The 16,728-nt window shown below is 55.0% G+C and overlaps 1 protein-coding gene across 1 annotated transcript; it reads right to left on the reverse strand.

The window, feature by feature from the left end:
• Nucleotides 1-2,763: 2,763 nt before the first annotated feature.
• LOC104304869 (zinc finger protein 420) lies at nucleotides 2,764-4,581 on the reverse strand. The gene is made up of 2 exons (XM_054179094.1): nucleotides 4,378-4,581; nucleotides 2,764-4,182 (listed from the first exon to the last, which is right to left on the reverse strand). Exons 1-2 carry the CDS (start codon nucleotides 4,579-4,581, stop codon nucleotides 2,764-2,766), a joined length of 1,623 nt encoding a protein of 540 aa, XP_054035069.1.
• Nucleotides 4,582-16,728: the final 12,147 nt, after the last annotated feature.

The following is a 16,728-nucleotide window of genomic DNA, read 5'->3' on the forward strand; positions in this document are numbered from 1 at the left end:
AGGGATTGCTGCTTGGCTGCTTCAGTGCTGGGATAACAGCACTGACAGTCAGCCGTTAGAAGGGAAAGAGGCCCAACAACTGGGACCCATCACCAGAAAACAAGGGCTTGAGAAAGGATTGGAAAAGGTATATGCAGTCTCTGGAGACAACCCCTGTTAAGTGTGAGGGCAAGGGACCCAGTCAGGGAAGATCTTGTGAATTCTCCAGGAAAGTGGAACACCACAGATGAAGGCATCCAGCACCTGAGGGAATCAGCAGTGTTGGAAGTTATGTACAGTGACCCGGACGATGACAATGTCCCGGCAGATCTGGAGGATGTCCCATACCCATGGGCTATGTGGAAGAAGGTGATTCAGCATAGCAATGACATATTACATGGATCTGGATACACCACCTGTGCAGACAGTGTCGTCTTGGCTCCAGAATTTTGAAGAGAACCTGTAATAGTTTAGCACAAGGGCCCAGCAGCAATCAAACAATAGACATCATACGTCAGTCACTGTCCATTCTTGCTCAAAGTGAGATCGCTTTGCAGTACACAGAAAGCTGCTCATTGCAGTTGCTATGGAGTTGCACCCTGTTCCAGTACATTCTGTATCGGTCCATGACTAGTCCCAGATGGTGGGGCTGTGTTTTCCACCCCTGGGGCAGTTGAGTCCAGTGACTCCTTCCACCCCTCCAAGTGAAAGTAAACTGTGGCTTCCATTCTGGTGCTAGCTTCTAGTGCATGCAGGAATGGAGATTCCTCTGTCACACCAGAAATACAGACAGGTTCCACCTCGTCAACCTGCCAAAGCATCTGTTCCATACAGCCCAACAAGCAGAGCTCTAAGCAACCTAATCTAGTTGAGGATGCCCCTGCTGAACTGCAGAGGGGATTGGACTAGATGACCTTTGGAGGTCCCTTCCAACCCAGACCATTCTATGTTTCTATGATACTCAGCATGGTACAAGCAACTATGGGTTGGTTGGAGACATACCCTGTAAACCATGCCACTGCCCAGAACACCATGGTAGGCCTTGAAAAACAAATCCTGTGGTGACATGGTACCCCAGAAAGAATTGGAGAGTGAGACTCATTTCTGATATAATGCCATCAGTACCTGGGCCAAGAAACATGGCACTAAGCGGGTCTGTCACATTCCCTAGCACCCACAAGCCTCTGGGAAGATTAAAAGATATAACAGACTATTAAAGATCACATTGAGAGCATTGGGATGCAAATTTAGCAGAAGCTCTAGACAATCTGCTAACTGTCCTGATTCTGCCCCCGAAATACCTCTAAACACCGTGGGAGGAGAGAAGGTCCCTGTGGGGCACATGGGGATGTGGCTGGGGAAGGCAGCGTGAGTTGCTCCTCCCATGAGGAAAGGCAAAACTATTTGTGGGATTGTGTTTGCTCAAAAACCTGGGTGTGCTTGGTGGATAATGTGGAGGGACTGGGAGACTTGGTGTGTACCTCAACGAGATTTAACAGGGTTGGGGGTGGGGAAATAACCTGGGATGCGAGTTGTGTGTCACAGGAGTGACACACTAATAAAGACTTGAACTGACAAAAAATTTCAAAGGAATAGGAACGAAGCAGTGACTCAAACTAAGCTGGTGCTGGTGCCCAACAGTAACATATCCTGCTTCTCCTGTCCTGAACAGTACAGACGGGGTCCAAGTGACATTTGGAGGAGCAGAAGCTGCCCATAGAATGGAAGAATGTTAAAGGACTGGAGAGAGTTGACTAAAATGTATAAATCTCTATGCTGGGTATTGAGATAGTTGAAGGACAAAGCCTAGGTTGTGAGTGTTAGCAAGAAGGGATTTCAGTATGAGAACCAAGTGAGATGGTCACATGTGTTGAATTGTGGAACCTGAGCGTGACACAAATGGTATGGATTAAGGGGTAGAGATTGTATTGTGTTTGGCTGAGCTGGAGTTAGTTCTCCCCAGAGCATCCTTCTAGTGCTGTGTTTTGCACTGCTGTAGCTGGGTGCTGCTACCACACCAATGTTTCAGCTACTGCTGAGCCAAGCACCCAGGCTGCGCTTTTCAGCACTGCACCACCCCAAGAAGACACTGAGGGATGAACAAGATCTTGGGAGGGGACATGGCCAGGCCAGCTGACCCAAGCAGACCAAAGGGGTATTCCATGCCATATGACGTCAGCTCAGATATAAAAGATGAAGTGTGGGGACAGCTGTTCATGGTCTGTCCTCCAGACCAGCTGCTATGCATGTTGGAGCCCTGCTTCCCAGGGAGCAGACAGACACCATCTGCTGATGGGGAACAGAGAACAGGACTTGTATTTGCTCTGCTTCTGCATGCAGCCTTAGCATTCACTTTTGCTTTATTAAACTACTCCAGTCTTGGCTCACAGGTCATTACATTTTCACTCTCCTTTGTCCACCTAAGAGACTGATAGAATGGCTTTGGTGGGCATCTGACCCCCAGCCGGGGCCAAGCCACCACAACAGGAGACAAGGAGGAGGTTGGGTTTACCCCTGGGAAACCAAAAGATCTGTGGATAAAACAGCCAAATCCCAGCAAAATTTGGGCCAGCTTCTGTGCTGGCATTGGCTGTGTCTACTCATCACTGTTAATTATCGTCATCATCTCTAATGGGAGTTTAGAAGGGCTGGGGGGTGTTTGTTGCTGGCGGAGCCCTCAGCGTAGGAGAAAACAGGGCGGAGATGAGGTGATTTTTGGTTCAATTTGATAGAAAAGGGCTTCCCAGGGGATCATGTTTGCCCCAACAGTGCTCATCAGGGTCATTATGTGCTCCCTGCCACAGACTTTTCACAAGCCTGGGTGCGGTGGTGCCGGTTGAGGGTGGATCTGCTGCTGAATTTCTTGGCACAGTTGGCACAGGTGAAGATGGGCTTCTCACCGGTGTGGACACGGCGGTGCTGGGTGAGGGAAGACTTGTGGATGAACCGCTTGCTGCAGTCAGGACAGGCGTAAGTCTTCTCAGGTTTCTCACTGGTGTGGGTGCGACTGTGTTTGGTGAGATCAAACCTACGGGTGAAGCTCTTGCCACAGTCAGTGCAGGTGAAGGGCTTCTTGCCCGTGTGGACACGTAGGTGCTGGTTGAGATTGGAGCTGAAGCTGAAGCTCTTGTTGCATTTAGTGCAGTGGTATGGCCTCTCACCAGTATGGACAATGCGGTGCTGGGCAAGTGTGGAGGTTTGGCGGAAGCTCTTGCCACAGTCAGTGCAGGTGTAGGGCTTCTCACCAGTGTGAGTGCGGCGGTGCTGGGTGAGGGAGGACTTATCAGTGAAACTTCTCTTGCAGTCACCACAGGTATAGGGCTTCTCTCCGGTGTGGGTGCGGCGATGCTGGGTGAGATGGGACCTCTGTTTGAAGCTCTTTCCACAGTCGGTGCAGGTCAGGGACTTCTTGCCAATGCGGACATGGCGGTGCTTGGTGAAGCTCTTGCTGCAGTCAGCACGGACATCTGGCCTCTCGCCAGTGCAAGTTTCCTTCTGCTTTACTGTGTCTGAGCCCTGATCAGAGCTCTGCTGGGCCTCAAGGACTTCTGTGGCCAGTGGCTTGTTTTCGCCTCCACACAGCCCATGGCCCTTGGAGAGGTGGCTGCAGAGGTGCTGGTTACGGTCAGAGGTGCAGCTGAAGTTCTTGCCACAGTCACTACAGTTGTATGGCCTCTTGACAGCGTGGACACAGCGGTGCTGTAGGAAGTGGGAAATGTGGCAAAAGGTCTCACAGCAGTCATCACAGGCAAAAGGCTGCTCGCCGGTGTGGACACGCCAATGTGTAATGAGAGTCTTGCTCCAACGGAAGCTCTTGCCACAGCCAGCACAGCAGTACGGCTTCTCACCAGTGTGGACACGGCAGTGTCGGAAGAAGTGGCAGCTGACACTGAAGCTCTTGCCACAGTCACTGCAGGTAAAGGGCTTCTCACGTGTGTGAATGTGCCCATGGGCGATGAGCATTGAGTTCCCCTGGAAGCTCTTGCCGCAGTCACCACAGATGTGTGGACTCTCGCCAGTGTGGACACGGCGGTGCTGGAAGAAGCTGGAGCCGTGGCGGAAGCTCTTGCCACAGTCAGTGCAGGCAAAGGGCTTCTTCCCGGAGTGGCTGTGCCAATGGGCAATGAGCGTCAGGCTGCGAGTGAAGGTCTTGCCACAGCCAGCACAGATGTATGGCTTCTTGGCAGGGGAGATGTGGCAGTGCTGGGTGAGGTTGGAGCTGAGGCTGAAGCTCTTGCCGCAGTCACCAGAGGCAGAGGACTGAGTGCCAGGGTTGGGGCAGTGGTGCTCCACCAACTTCAAGCCGGCTGGGAAGCTCTGCTCACACTTGGAGCACTGATTTGCATGAGTGGGTGGCACAGAAGCATTGCCCTTCCCTTCTTTCTCCTCCTCTCCCACATGATCCCCCTCCTCCTTGTGGCTGTCATCACCATCCTCCTCCTCATCTATCTCATCCTCACTGTCCTCCTCTTTCTCCTCATCCATGCCTTTGTTACCCTCTATTCCCTTCTCCTCTTCCTCGAGGCTGCTCTTCGGCTCCTTCAACTTGTTCTCTGGGTGGCGCTTCTTTGGGCTCTGGTCTGGGTCCTTCTGGGTAGCCATGCTGGTGGGGGTGTGTGATCACCTCTGTGCTCTAGGGTGGAGCCTGGAGAAAAATCACCCTTGAAACCCGACACCTGCCAACACCAAACACTGTGACTGAGGCAAGGAATGGAGTGAGGGGATTAGACTGTGGGGGGGCGGATCAGGATCCCTAATTCCTGAGACCCCTGGTTCCTCTGCTGGGAGGGGTGAGAACCCCTGGTACTCATGGCAGGGGCTCAACTCCCATTCCTGTGCCCAGCAGCATTGGTAGGTTGGTTCCCAACCTGGTCCCTGCCCTCCTGGCTCAGAAAATGGAGGCAGCACTGCTGACCCAGGAAGCCCAGCTCCCACTGACCCCTCCTGCTGACCCTCCCAAGGGGCAGGGGGCTGAGCCCCGAAGTTGTAGCACAGCCAGTACACTTCAAAGCCTTGGGAGGGGTGAAAAGTGGTGGGAAGTAGGGTCTAGAGGGAGTTGTGAGGTGCCCCAGAAATCAGCTGGCGATAGGGGTCCCACTATTGTCCAAGTGATGGGTTCTTTACCTGCTGCCCTGTTCCAACAAGCAGATCTGCAAACTCTTCTCTTGTCCAGCCCAGAAGGGTAGGGATGGTGGAGAGAGGACACAGCCCCTGCCAGAGAAAAAGGAAGGGCTCAGGAAATAGGACTGACCTCCTGTGCTGGAAGAGGCATTAACAAGCCAGCTAAACCTGTTTGGCCACTGCCCTTTCTCCTCCCTCCCCATTGCAGGGTCCAGGTTTGAGGTCAAGAACCAACAGGCAGGCACCTTTGAGGCCCTTGCCAGAGAAAAATGAAGGGCCCAGGAAAAAGGACTGATCTCCATAGGATAGATCAGCACTGCCCAGGACCCTATAGGAGAGCTGGGCCTTACTGGGGGACAGCTCCCAAGCCCAGCAGGCAGGGCCCCTGAAGATGGCATGTCTTCAGTGGAGACTCAGGTCCTTGCCCAGCAGACAACCCTCAGCAGACATACAGAAGACGACTGGTGCCTGCAATTGCATTTCCCAGGAGCTGTTCCTCCCACCCCAGGGTTCCTCCTTGGCCCTGTCCACACACCCCGCTTCACAGCCTGTGTGCTCTGCTCTGCACTGCAGACACGCCCCAGCCAGCAGGGTCCTGCCCAGAAGCATCTCTGTGCTGGACACTCCTCAACAATCAGAGAAGCCCTGAGGACACAAAGAAGCTCATGCTTTCTGGAGCTGCAGGAAAAGGGGGAAGGCACTTGGATCACGTTCTCACAAAACCTGTTCATCCGTCAATGTCACCTGCTTACCCCTGGCCTCTCAGAGTGACCCAACTGGAATGACACCAACAGATGAACAGGCCAGGGTCTGCTATCGCCCTAAGTCCAACTCAGGACTCATGAGGCACCCTAAACTGCTGCCCACAGATGCTGCTCAACCCTAACCTACCACTGAAGCAGCCATGTTTGACATCACTAAATACTGCAGATGCCAGGTACAGGCTCTTGCTGGATCAAGTCAGGCTGAGCAAACTGGGATGTCTCAGGCACAGCAATGTCAGCTGCATAGCCCTGGCCTCTCAACCTCTAAGCCAAGGAGCAGCCAAGGCCATACCTGCAACTCAGGCCGTAAGACACCCTGGAACACTGCACCAAGAGTGCGATCACCCCTACCCTACAACAAACCTGCCCAACTGTGACATCACAAAAGGCTGAAAAAGCCAGCTGCAGGCTCCTTCCAAATGGGCTACAGCAGAGCAATTGGGAACGTCACAAGAAAGGCTGAAGATCAGCTGTGTGTCCCTAGCTTCTCAACTGCTGAGTCAACTAGTGAGCTCCAGGACCTGCACAGGCTGGAGGAGCTGCACCAGCCCACCCTCTTGACTGCAGCCCCTAAACCTCTGTAGAGAGGCCAAGGGCATGCAGCTGGTCTCTGCCCCTGCTCATTATGTCCTCGGTGGCTCTGCCTGTGGCAGCAGTGCGGGAGCCTGCATTTGGCTTCTGCAGCCTTTTCTGCCTGTGGCACACAGGTCTGGTCAGGGATGTGAAGGCTGAAGGCAGCCTCAGCTGCAGTGACCACAGGCTTCTACTTCAAGTAACATCAGCAACACTGTGGCTGTCAGGACCAGGGAAGCAATCTTACCCTGCCCTGTACTGGGCACTGTTGAGGCCGCATCTCAAGGTCTGTGCTCTGTTTGGGTCCCCTCATTGAGGGGATACTGAGATGTTGGAGCACATCCAGAGAAAGGCAACCAAGTCAGTGAAGGGTTTTTTGCATAGCCTGGATGAAAGTGGGCTGATGGAAGACCCCCCCCCTACCCACAACTATTTGAAATGAGGTTGTAGAGAAGTGGGGGGGGGGCCATCTGGTTGACCAAATAACAAGTGATGGGAGGAGAGGAAATGGACTCAAGTTGCTCCATGGGAAGTTTAGATTGGATATTAGGGGAAAATTCTTCACAGAAAGGGTTATCAGGCATAAAAACAGCATGCCCAGGGCAGTGGTGGAGTCCCCTTCTGTGGAAGTATTTAAAATTTGTGTAGAACCACAGAACCATAGAACTGTTGAGGTCAGAAGAGTCCTTTGAGATCAAGTCCAACTGCTCATCATTCAAGACACATGGTGGGATGACTCTCACGGCTGGACCTGCAATGAACAGCCACAGGTTCTGTAATAAAGACAACCCAGCCAAGCCAGGGGTGGAGTAGTCCTTGATGGGAAAGCAAGAGCAATGGATTTAAGCTCTGCCTAGTGGAGGAAGGAGTTGAAAGCGTGTGGGGAAGAATTAAGGGTCAGGCTGATGTGGGGGACATTGCAGTGGGTGTTTACTAGAGGCCACCTGCTTTGGAAGAGGAAATCAATGAGGCCTTCTACAGACAGCTGAAAGCAGCCTTGCCATCACATGCCCTGGTTCTCACAAGGCACTTCAACAACCCTGGTATTTGCTGGAAAGACAACACAGCAAGACACAAACCACAGAGGAGGTTCCTGCAGTGCCTTGAGGAGGACTTTTTGACACAAGTGGTGCAGGACCCTACCAGGAGAGGTGAGCTGTTGGGCCTTGAGATAACAAATGCACAGGTCTGTTCAGGGATGTGAAGGTTGGAGGAGGCATGTCACATGGCATGCCAAACCATTCTATGATTTCATGATTCTATGATAATACATATGAAAACTTAAAAGTTAGTTTTTCAGAGTCAGTGAATGTCATTTATAGATGAGAAGACAGACATGAGCAGACAGCTTGCAAGCCTGGAGGCAAATCATATGCTGGGCTGCAAAGGACGCATTGCCAGCAGATCCAGAGATATGATTCTGCCACTTTGCTCTGGTGAACTCGCACCTGGACTAGTGTGTCCAGGTCCGGACCCCTCAGTACAGGAAGGATATGGACCTGATGGAGCAGGCCCAGAGGAGGACCCTGAAAATGATCAGGAAATTGGAGCACCTCTGCTATGAGAACAGGCAGAGGGAGCTGTGATTATTCAGTCTGGAGAAGAGAAGGCTCCAGGGAGACCGAACAGCAGCCTTCCAGTACCTGAAGGGGGCTAGAAGGATGGAGAGAGACTGTTTACAAAGGCCTGCAGTGATAGGACAACGGACATTGGTTTCAAACTAAAGAAGAGCAGACCTGGCCTGCCCCAGCCCACCCTCCTGACTGCAGCCCCTAAACCTCTGTAGAGAGGCCAAGGGCATGCAGCTGGTCTCTGCCCCTGCTTATTATGTCCTCGGTGGCTCTGCCTGTGGCAGCGCTGCGGGAGCCTGCATTTGGCTTCTGCAGCCTTTTCTGCCTGTGGCACTCTTGGCTGTGGCGCACACAGGTCTGGTCAGGGATGAGGGCTGAAGGCAGCCTCAGCTGCAGTGACCATGAGATGGTGGAGTTCAGGATCACGTGAGACATTAGCAAGGCAATAAGTAGGATTGCAATCCTGGGCTTCAGGAGAGACATCTTTGACCTGCACACTTGGGAGGAACATAGCAAGGTTGCCAGAATATGTAGGGATGCCACAAGAAATCCAAGGCCCTCCTGGAATTAAGTGTGGCAACGGATGCAAAAAAAGGGCTTCTTCAAGGCAAAAAGTGGCCCTGCTGCTGAAGGACGTGGATGACCTGGTGACAGAGAAGACAGAGAAGGTGGAGCTCCTCAATGCCCTCTGCGCTACTTCCTCTACTGCTAAGGTTGGGCCTCAGGCCCTGGAGAGAAGAGAGGAAGTCTGGAGGAAGGAATCCATGGGCCCTGATGGGCTGCCTCTGCAGGTGCTGAAGGGGCTGGCGGAGGTTACTGCTAAGCCACTCTCCATCTTTGACAGGTCCTGCAGAGCAGGGGAGGTGCCTGAGGGCTGGAGGAAAGCAAACGGAACTCCAGCCTAAGCAAAACCAAAAGGCAACAGGGAGGACCAGGACTAGGACCAGGACCAGGACAGACCTGTCAGCTTCCCCTCCACCCCTGGACATAGTCTCCAAGCATGTGGAGGAAAAGAAGATTATCAGGAACATTCAGCATGGATTCATGAAGGGGAAATCATGTTTGACCACTCTGATAGCCTCCTCTGATGGGGCAACCAACTGGGTACAAGAGGGAGAGCAGTGGAGGTTGTCTGCCTTACCTCAGCAAGGCTTTGGACACCATCGCCCATGGCTGAGCTCAGGACGTTTAGGATGGAGGAGTGGACAATAGCTTCCAGAATTCCAGCTGGCTTGGTGCTTCTGTCAGGATTTCCACGAGACCAGTAGCGGCTCTGTGACTTTGCAGCTACTGTGGGGATTCTGTTGGGCATTCAGTGAAGTCACCATCCCTGGGGGTGTCCAACAAATGTGTGGGCATGGCACTCTGGGACATGGCTTAATGGCTATGGTGGTGTTTTGTTAATGGTTGGACTTGATGATCTCAGAGATCTTTTCCACCTTCAAGGACCCCATGATTCTATGGCCAAGAGCCAAACACAGCCACCCCAAGGGCTACCCCCAGCCAACTCCATCGGGCTTGCCCAACCTCCCTCCCACAGCCAGGTGCCACTCACCCACAGGTGCCCCACGTGCCATGCATGGGCCAGCACAGGGACAGCAGGATGAGGAGGGGCTGCAAAGTCCTTGCTGCCAGGGGCATGGGCACGCTGCAGGAACCAAGGGCTGGTCCCAGCAGAGCAGCAGCCACTGCAGTGCCCACAGGACTCAACTGCCACAGCACCCTTGGCCCTGGCACTGATGTCACAGAGTTGCTGGTTCTGGGTGCTGGGCAGAGTGGCCTCTGGCAGGGGGAAACACAGAATCATGGAATGGTTTGGGTGGGAAGGGACCTTTCAAGGCCATCCAGTCCAATCCCCTGCACTCAGCAGGGACATCTCCAACTAAAGCAGGTTGCTCAGAGCCCCAAACAACCTCACCTGGAATGCTTCCAGGGACGGGGCATCCCGCACCTCTCTAGGCAGCCTGGGCCAGGCCCTCACCACCCTCAGTGTCAAACATTTCTTCCTTCTCTCCACCCTGAACCCCCTCTTTGAGTTCAAACCATCCACCCTTGTCCTGTCACAACAGGCCCTGCTCAAAGGTCTGGGCCCAGCTTTCTCATTGGCCTCTTTAAGCACTGAAAGGCCACCAGAAGGTTTCCCTGGAGCCTTCTCTTCTCCAGGCTGGACAACCCCAACGCTCTCAGCCTGGCCTCACAGCAGGGGGCTGCTCTCAGTCCACTGATCGCCCAGGTTTGGGACCTTGCTTGCACTAGGCCTGGCTGAACTTCATGAGGTTCCCACAGACCCATCCAGGTCCCTCTGGACGGACCCTGTCCCTCAGGCACACCATACAGTCTCAGAATCACAGAACTGCTGAAGTGGGAAGAGACTGGTGAGATCATCAAATCCAAACGCTCACCTGGAGCTCACAATCCCACCACTGCTGCTGCTGCTGCTTTTGGGTTTACTGGTTGTTGTGGTGGAATGGGTGCTCCAGTCCTTGCATGCTCTATGCCCTGTGTCACTTGGAAGCTTGTTTTGACCACAAACCTGAACCACAAATCGCTCCAGGCCGATCTGCCGCTAACTACCAAGGCAAGCCTGAGCCGCTCTTCCCCCAGGGCTACTAAGCTTCAGCAGATGCCTGTCCGAGCGGAAAGCTCTGCTCAGCTACCAACGCGATCCAGCAAGGCTTCCCCACTCTGTCCGAGTGCCTCTGGACAGAGCAAAGTTCTTGCTTTGATTCGCCTTGTGAGCAATTCGATCCTGAACTCTGTTTAAGCCTCTCTGACTTTCTGACCAAGCTCTGCTCCATTTGTGAGCCGAGGGGTCCCCCTCGTGACCGCCTGTAAAATTGCAGCCTCCTTTCCTGTCAGGATTTCAAGGAGTATCAAATTGCTGTTTGTTCTAAATGGCTTTAAACTGCTAATTATAGCCCATCTTGTGTATAAGACAACCATAACTGAGTACCCAAGCCTTTAAAAGGGGAATTGTAAACAGGCTGACTGAAATGTCTGTACTCATAAAATACGACACTTTTGTAATAGATTGTGTTAATATATATTATATATTAATAATATATATTATATCAATAAATTCCATGACAGTATCCTGAGTGGGTGGTGTGTGACAGACTCCTCACCACGGTGTCTGCCTTACTGGCCCGTCCCTTGATTCTTATGCATAGACACTCAAGCCTATCATAACCATCACCAAGCCTTAGAAAATCACAACCCTCCCTGACACAGAGGAGCCACCCCACCACCTCTCCTTCCTTGCCTGTCCACTCTGAAGAGCTGGTACCCACCCGCTGCAGCACCCCAGCCACGCCAGCTGTCCCACCACATCTCGGTGGTGGCTGCTCTGTCACAGTTGCCTTCCAGGGGCTTCCAGTTCCTCCTGCTTTGTTCCCAGCGCTGCCTTCGTTGGTACCAATGGGTGTCTGACAGGCCTGATGTGCACTGCGCTTTACAGTGAGGTCTGCTTCGGTTCCATAACAGACCTGGCTCAATACTGATCATGTCCAGCTCCACCTCCCGGGGGAAAGGGCCAGCACTGAATGCTGCTGTCCATCCTTGAAAACCCTTGGCAGCTATTTCACAAGCCCAAGAACTCTGGGGGTTCCACCTTTACATCAGCTCTAAGCCACCATCACTTACAATGTGCTCTGCTCGGGCTTGGCAATAATTCCGCCCAAAGAGGTTTTCACGAGTTTCTGGGCTTCTTTAATTGTTCAGTGCTCCTCAGAGATGCTTAGAGATATTTAATAATGCCAAAAAAGTCATCAAACTCTCTTCAATACTTGTCAACATAACTTGGAAACCCATTAAAAACTTTTAGAAACTAATGCTGAAGAGACTCTAATGAGTTTCTAGGCTTAAGTGCTCAACTCTTCAAAGCAAGCTGAACACCTCCTAAAAACCATCACAATTTCTTTAAAACTCTTGAATTGCCTTAAAAACTCATTAAAATATTTTCAAGACTCCTAGAACCTCCTAGAACCACCAAAAGGTGGATTAAAATCTCTTCTTAAAAAGCGCTGGAGAGATTTGATTGAATTTTTGGGTTCTCAAAACTCACCAGAAACAGCATCAAAATGTTTACAGAACACCTCAAAAACTCTCCAAAAGATGCTCAAATCTTTTCAAGAGGCTTAAAAGCTGAGGTTGAAGAGATTCTGATGATTTCCTAGGTCTTTGAAGCGTCTGACATCTTCCAAAAGCACTGGGACAGGTCTGAAACTGCCTTAAACATCACCACCTCATTAAACCTCTGACAGACCTCTAAAAGCTGAGACCCTGTCAAAATCCTCTTCAATATCTTCATTGATGATCTGGATGAAGGGATTGAGTCAGTCATCAGCAAATTTGCAGATGACACCAAGCTGGGAGCAGATGTTGGTCAGTCAGAGGGCAGAAGGGCTCTGCAGAGGGACCTCGACCGACTGGACAGATGGGCAGAGCCCAACAGGATGGCATTCAACAAGTCCAAGTGCCAGGGGCTGCACTTTGGCCACAGCAACCCCATGTAGAGCTACAGGCTGGGGTCAGAGTGGCTGAGAGCTCCCAAACAGAAAGGGACCTGGGGGTGCTGATTGACAGCCGCCTAAACATGAGCCAGCAGTGTGCCCAGGGGGCCAAGAAGGCCAATGGCATCCTGGCCTGCATCAGGAAGAGTGTGGCCAGCAGGAGCAGGGAAGTCATTGTGCCCCTGTACTCTGCATTGGTTAGGCTGCACCTTGAGTCCTGTGTCCAGTTCTGGGCCCCTCAGTTTAAGAAGGGCATTGAGAGACTTGAAGGTGTCCAGAGAAGGGCAACAAGGCTGGGGAGAGGCCTTGAGCACAGCCCTGTGAGGAGAGGCTGAGGGAGCTGGGGCTGTTTAGCCTGGAGGAGGCTCAGGGGAGACCTCATTGCCCTGTACAACTACCTGCAGGGAGGTTGTAGCCAGGTGGGGGTTGGTCTCTTCTCCCAGGCAACCAGCCCCAGAACAAGAGGACACAGTCTCAAGCTGTGCCAGGGGAGGTTTAGACTCGAGGTGAGGAGAAAGCTCTTCACCGAGCGAGTCGTTCGCCATGGGAATGTGCTGCCCAGGGAGGTGGTGGAGTCCCCATCCCTGAAGGTGTTCAAGAGGGGACTGGATGTGGCACTTGGTGCCATGGTCTAGTCGTGAGGTCTGCGGTGACAGGTTGGACCTGATGATCTTTGAGGTCTCTTCCAACCTTGGTGATTCTGAGATGCTGTGATCTCAGCATTTCCTAGAACCACCTAAAGATGCACTAAAATCTCTTGGTTTTAAAGAGTGTTCAGAGATTATAAGTAGCTTTCTGGCCCTCGGAACTCTTTAAAACAAAGAAAAAACAAATCCTCAAAACGATTCAGGTCTTTTTGCAAGGCTTAAACTGACCTGGAGGTTCTCAGAGCCTCTGCAGCCTGCTCCAAGAGTTCACTCTTCAAAAACCGTTCAGAAGGCTTCGCACCGCCAAAAAACCATCGGAATACCTTCAAAGCGGTTGGAAATGTCAAACGGTCATCAAACCTCTTAAAAACCATCCGCGAGAGACCTTTCCAAGCCTTCCGGCGCTTCTAACCGAGCGCCGCCGCCGGCCCGCACCGGAGCCACGGCGGCGCCACCCTGGCCGAGAGCTGTGGTTCCCGGCATGCCCCGCGGCAGCGGCGCCCAGCGGCTCAACGACCGCGGCTCCCAGCATGCCCTACCGAGACTCCCCGCTCCGCTCCCCCTGCCCTCAGCCCTCCCTGGTCTCCTTACCGCCGCCTGACCCGCAGCGCACGAGCTGGCAGCCTGTCGCGACAGCGCAGCCCGCGACCGCCGCTCGGCACCTCCCCGGCGCTCCGCAGCAGCCGCCGCCTCCTACACGAGAGAGAAAATGGCGGCAGGCGGCGGCGCTTCTTTGTACCGCGGGCGGGGGGTGGGGCGCCGCTGTATCGGCGGCTCTGACTGGCTGTTGCCTCTCAGTTGTGGGCGGGACTTCCTCTCCGCAGCGGGACCCCGCCCCCGGCCGGCCGGAGCGCGGCGGGCTCGCGGTTTCCATGGCGTCGCGCTCTGCTGCCCCGGGCCGCCGGCACTCCGCAGGGCACGGCGGTCGGCCGCTGCCTCTGCTCCCAGCTCTGCCTCCTTCCTCGTCCTCCTGCTCTGCGCCCCCTTCTCCTCGGCTCTCAGGTGGGTGTGGGCACCCGCGGGACAGAGTGCGGGATCCTGGCGTTGAGATGCCCTGGGTTTGGGGGAGCGGCTCCTGGGGCTGGCCCTGGGACCCCCTGGGGCTGGCCCTGCGAGCTCCTGGGGCTGGCCCTGGGACCCCCTGGGGCTGGCCCTGCGATCTCCTGGGGCTGGCCCTGGGACCCCCTGGGGCTGGCCCTGCGAGCTCCGGGGGCTGGCCCTGGGACCCCCTGGGGCTGGCCCTGCGAGCTCCTGGCGCTGAGGGCTGTGTCCTGGAGCTGGGCTTGAGGAGGGTTGTGTGAGGTTTGGGGGCGGCGGCTGTGGGGCTGTGGGGGGCGGCTCGTGGGGGCTGTGCAGTTCTGGGGCAGTCTGTGAGGTTCCCTGGAGGCTTCGGGGCCGAGAGGGGCGTCTGAGGGGCTGGGAGGGAACCCGTGGGGCTGGGCAGGGGTCCCGAGGGGCTGTGTGGGTTTCGTACGGTTGGCAGGGTCCGTGCGGTGGCGGCGATCGACTGCAGGGCCGGGGGCAGGCAGCGCTGGGGGGTGCGGGGGGCCAGGGGCCGGGAGGGGTCCGCAGGGTTATGGGGGGCGGTTCTGTGTGGTCTGTCGGGTTGGGGCCCATGGGGTGGGGGGAGGGGGTCTGTGGGGTTATGGGATGGAGAGTTCCATGGGGTGGGGGGAGGGGGTCTGTGGGGTTATGGGATGGAGAGTTCCATTGGGTGGGGGGAGGGGGTCTGTGGGGTTATGGGATGGAGAGTTCCATGGGGTGGGGGGAGGGGGTCTGTGGGGTTATGGGATGGAGAGTTCCATTGGGTGGGGGGAGGGGGGCTGTGGGGTTATGGGATGGAGAGTTCCATGGGGTGGGGGGAGGGGGGCTGTGGGGTTGGGGGGAGGGATTCTGTGGGGTTAAGGGGGGGAAGCTGTGGGGCTGTGGGGAGCCTGCAGTGTTTGGGGGTCAGTGGGGCCCGGCCAGCCCTGCCTCCTGCAGCCTCCTGTGGGGCTGCTGACCTGATCTGGCCGCAGGCCCTGCTGGGGGTTTCCAGCCAGGTCTTCAGCAGCAGGTGGAGAGGCCCAGGCAGGCCCCCAGGGCTCCATGGGGGGCATCGATGCCCTGCACAAGGGACCCAGGTGCACAGGGCGGGGCAGGGCCACCTGGGCACCACAGACCCCTGACGTGTCCCCATCTGTGTCCCCCACCCAACAGCAGCGTCGGCAGGAGGAGCCACAAGCAGCTTTCCTGCTCCAGCCATGAGATCTAAAGGCTTAAGGCCAAGGCAGAGAAGCTGAGGCAGGAGCTGGCAGCCAGCAAACGCAGTGTGTGGAGGACTGGGAGCCTCAGAGCTGCTGGAAGGTACAGGAGCTCCCTGCTGATGTCCTGGCTGGGGGGCAAAGGCCCAAGGCAAGCAGCTGGGCACAGCCTAGGCCCCAGAAGGACAGGGCAGGCTCTGGCTGGCAGGGGCAGAGCTGCTCTCCAGGCCTTGAGGCGCAGCAGGGCTTCAGAGACACCAGAGCTGGGCCCCAAACTGGACTCCAGGGACTTCGGGTTTGGAAACTTGGATCTGAAGTTGCTGCCCCACAGCTTCTGAGAGCAGGCAGAAGAAGGCCTCAAGAGAGACAGCCGGGCACCCTCTGCTACTGCAGTGCCAGGGCCTGCAGGAGGTCGATGGGGCATGCTGGCAGAGGTGCCCATACTTGACAGATGGTTGCTTGCAGGCTTGGCCTGGCACAGGAGACCAAGCTGGGCTGAAGCAAGGGCAGCTGTGAGCCTTGGCAGCTTCAGTGCCAGAAGTGAACCAACTGCAGCCCTGGGATGCCCTCGAGGAGCGTGGGCAGCACAGAGCAGGCCTTGGGCGCTGAAGCTGCCTTTGGGTCAGTGGGCACTGGCCAGAGGGCACTGCTGGTGCTGGGACACTGCAGCCTGGGCTGGGGTAGAATTGTTCAGGTTGGAAGAGACCCCTGGGCTCATCAAGTGCAACCATTGGCCCTACCGTACCAAGTTCACTCCTGAACCATATCCCCAAGCACCACATCTAACCAACCCAGGCTTGGTGACTCAAACACCTCCCTGGGCAGCCTGTGCCAGTGTCTGACCACTCCATCTGTGAAAACATTTTTCCCAATGTCCAGTCTAAACCTGCCCTGCTGCAGCTTGAGGCCTTACCCTCTTGTTCTATCACATGTGAGAAGAGACCAGCACCAGCCTCTCCACAGCCTCCTTTCAGGTAGCTGTAGAGAGGTCTCCCCTCAGACTCCAGACAGCCCCAACGGTTCAGTTGCTCTTCACAAAGTTTATCCTTCAGGCCCTTCACAGCTTTGTTGCACTCTCCTGTGCTTGCTGCAGCTCCTCCAGGTCTCTGCTATTGAGGTGCCCAAAACGACACAGTGCTTGAGGTGTGGCCCCACCAGTACCAAGTACAGGGTGGCCATCGCCTCCCTGCTCCTGTGGGACGCAGCATTTCTGATACAAGTCAGAAAGTAGCTGCCCCAGAGGCTGCCAATGAGCCCAGCCAGCAGCTTGGTGCCACTTGGCACCAGCAGGGGGGTGCCACTTGCCAGAGCCATGCCCA

Source organism: Dryobates pubescens (genome assembly GCF_014839835.1).
Source record: "Dryobates pubescens isolate bDryPub1 chromosome 38 unlocalized genomic scaffold, bDryPub1.pri SUPER_38_unloc_1, whole genome shotgun sequence".
Taxonomy (NCBI): Eukaryota; Metazoa; Chordata; class Aves; order Piciformes; family Picidae; genus Dryobates; species Dryobates pubescens.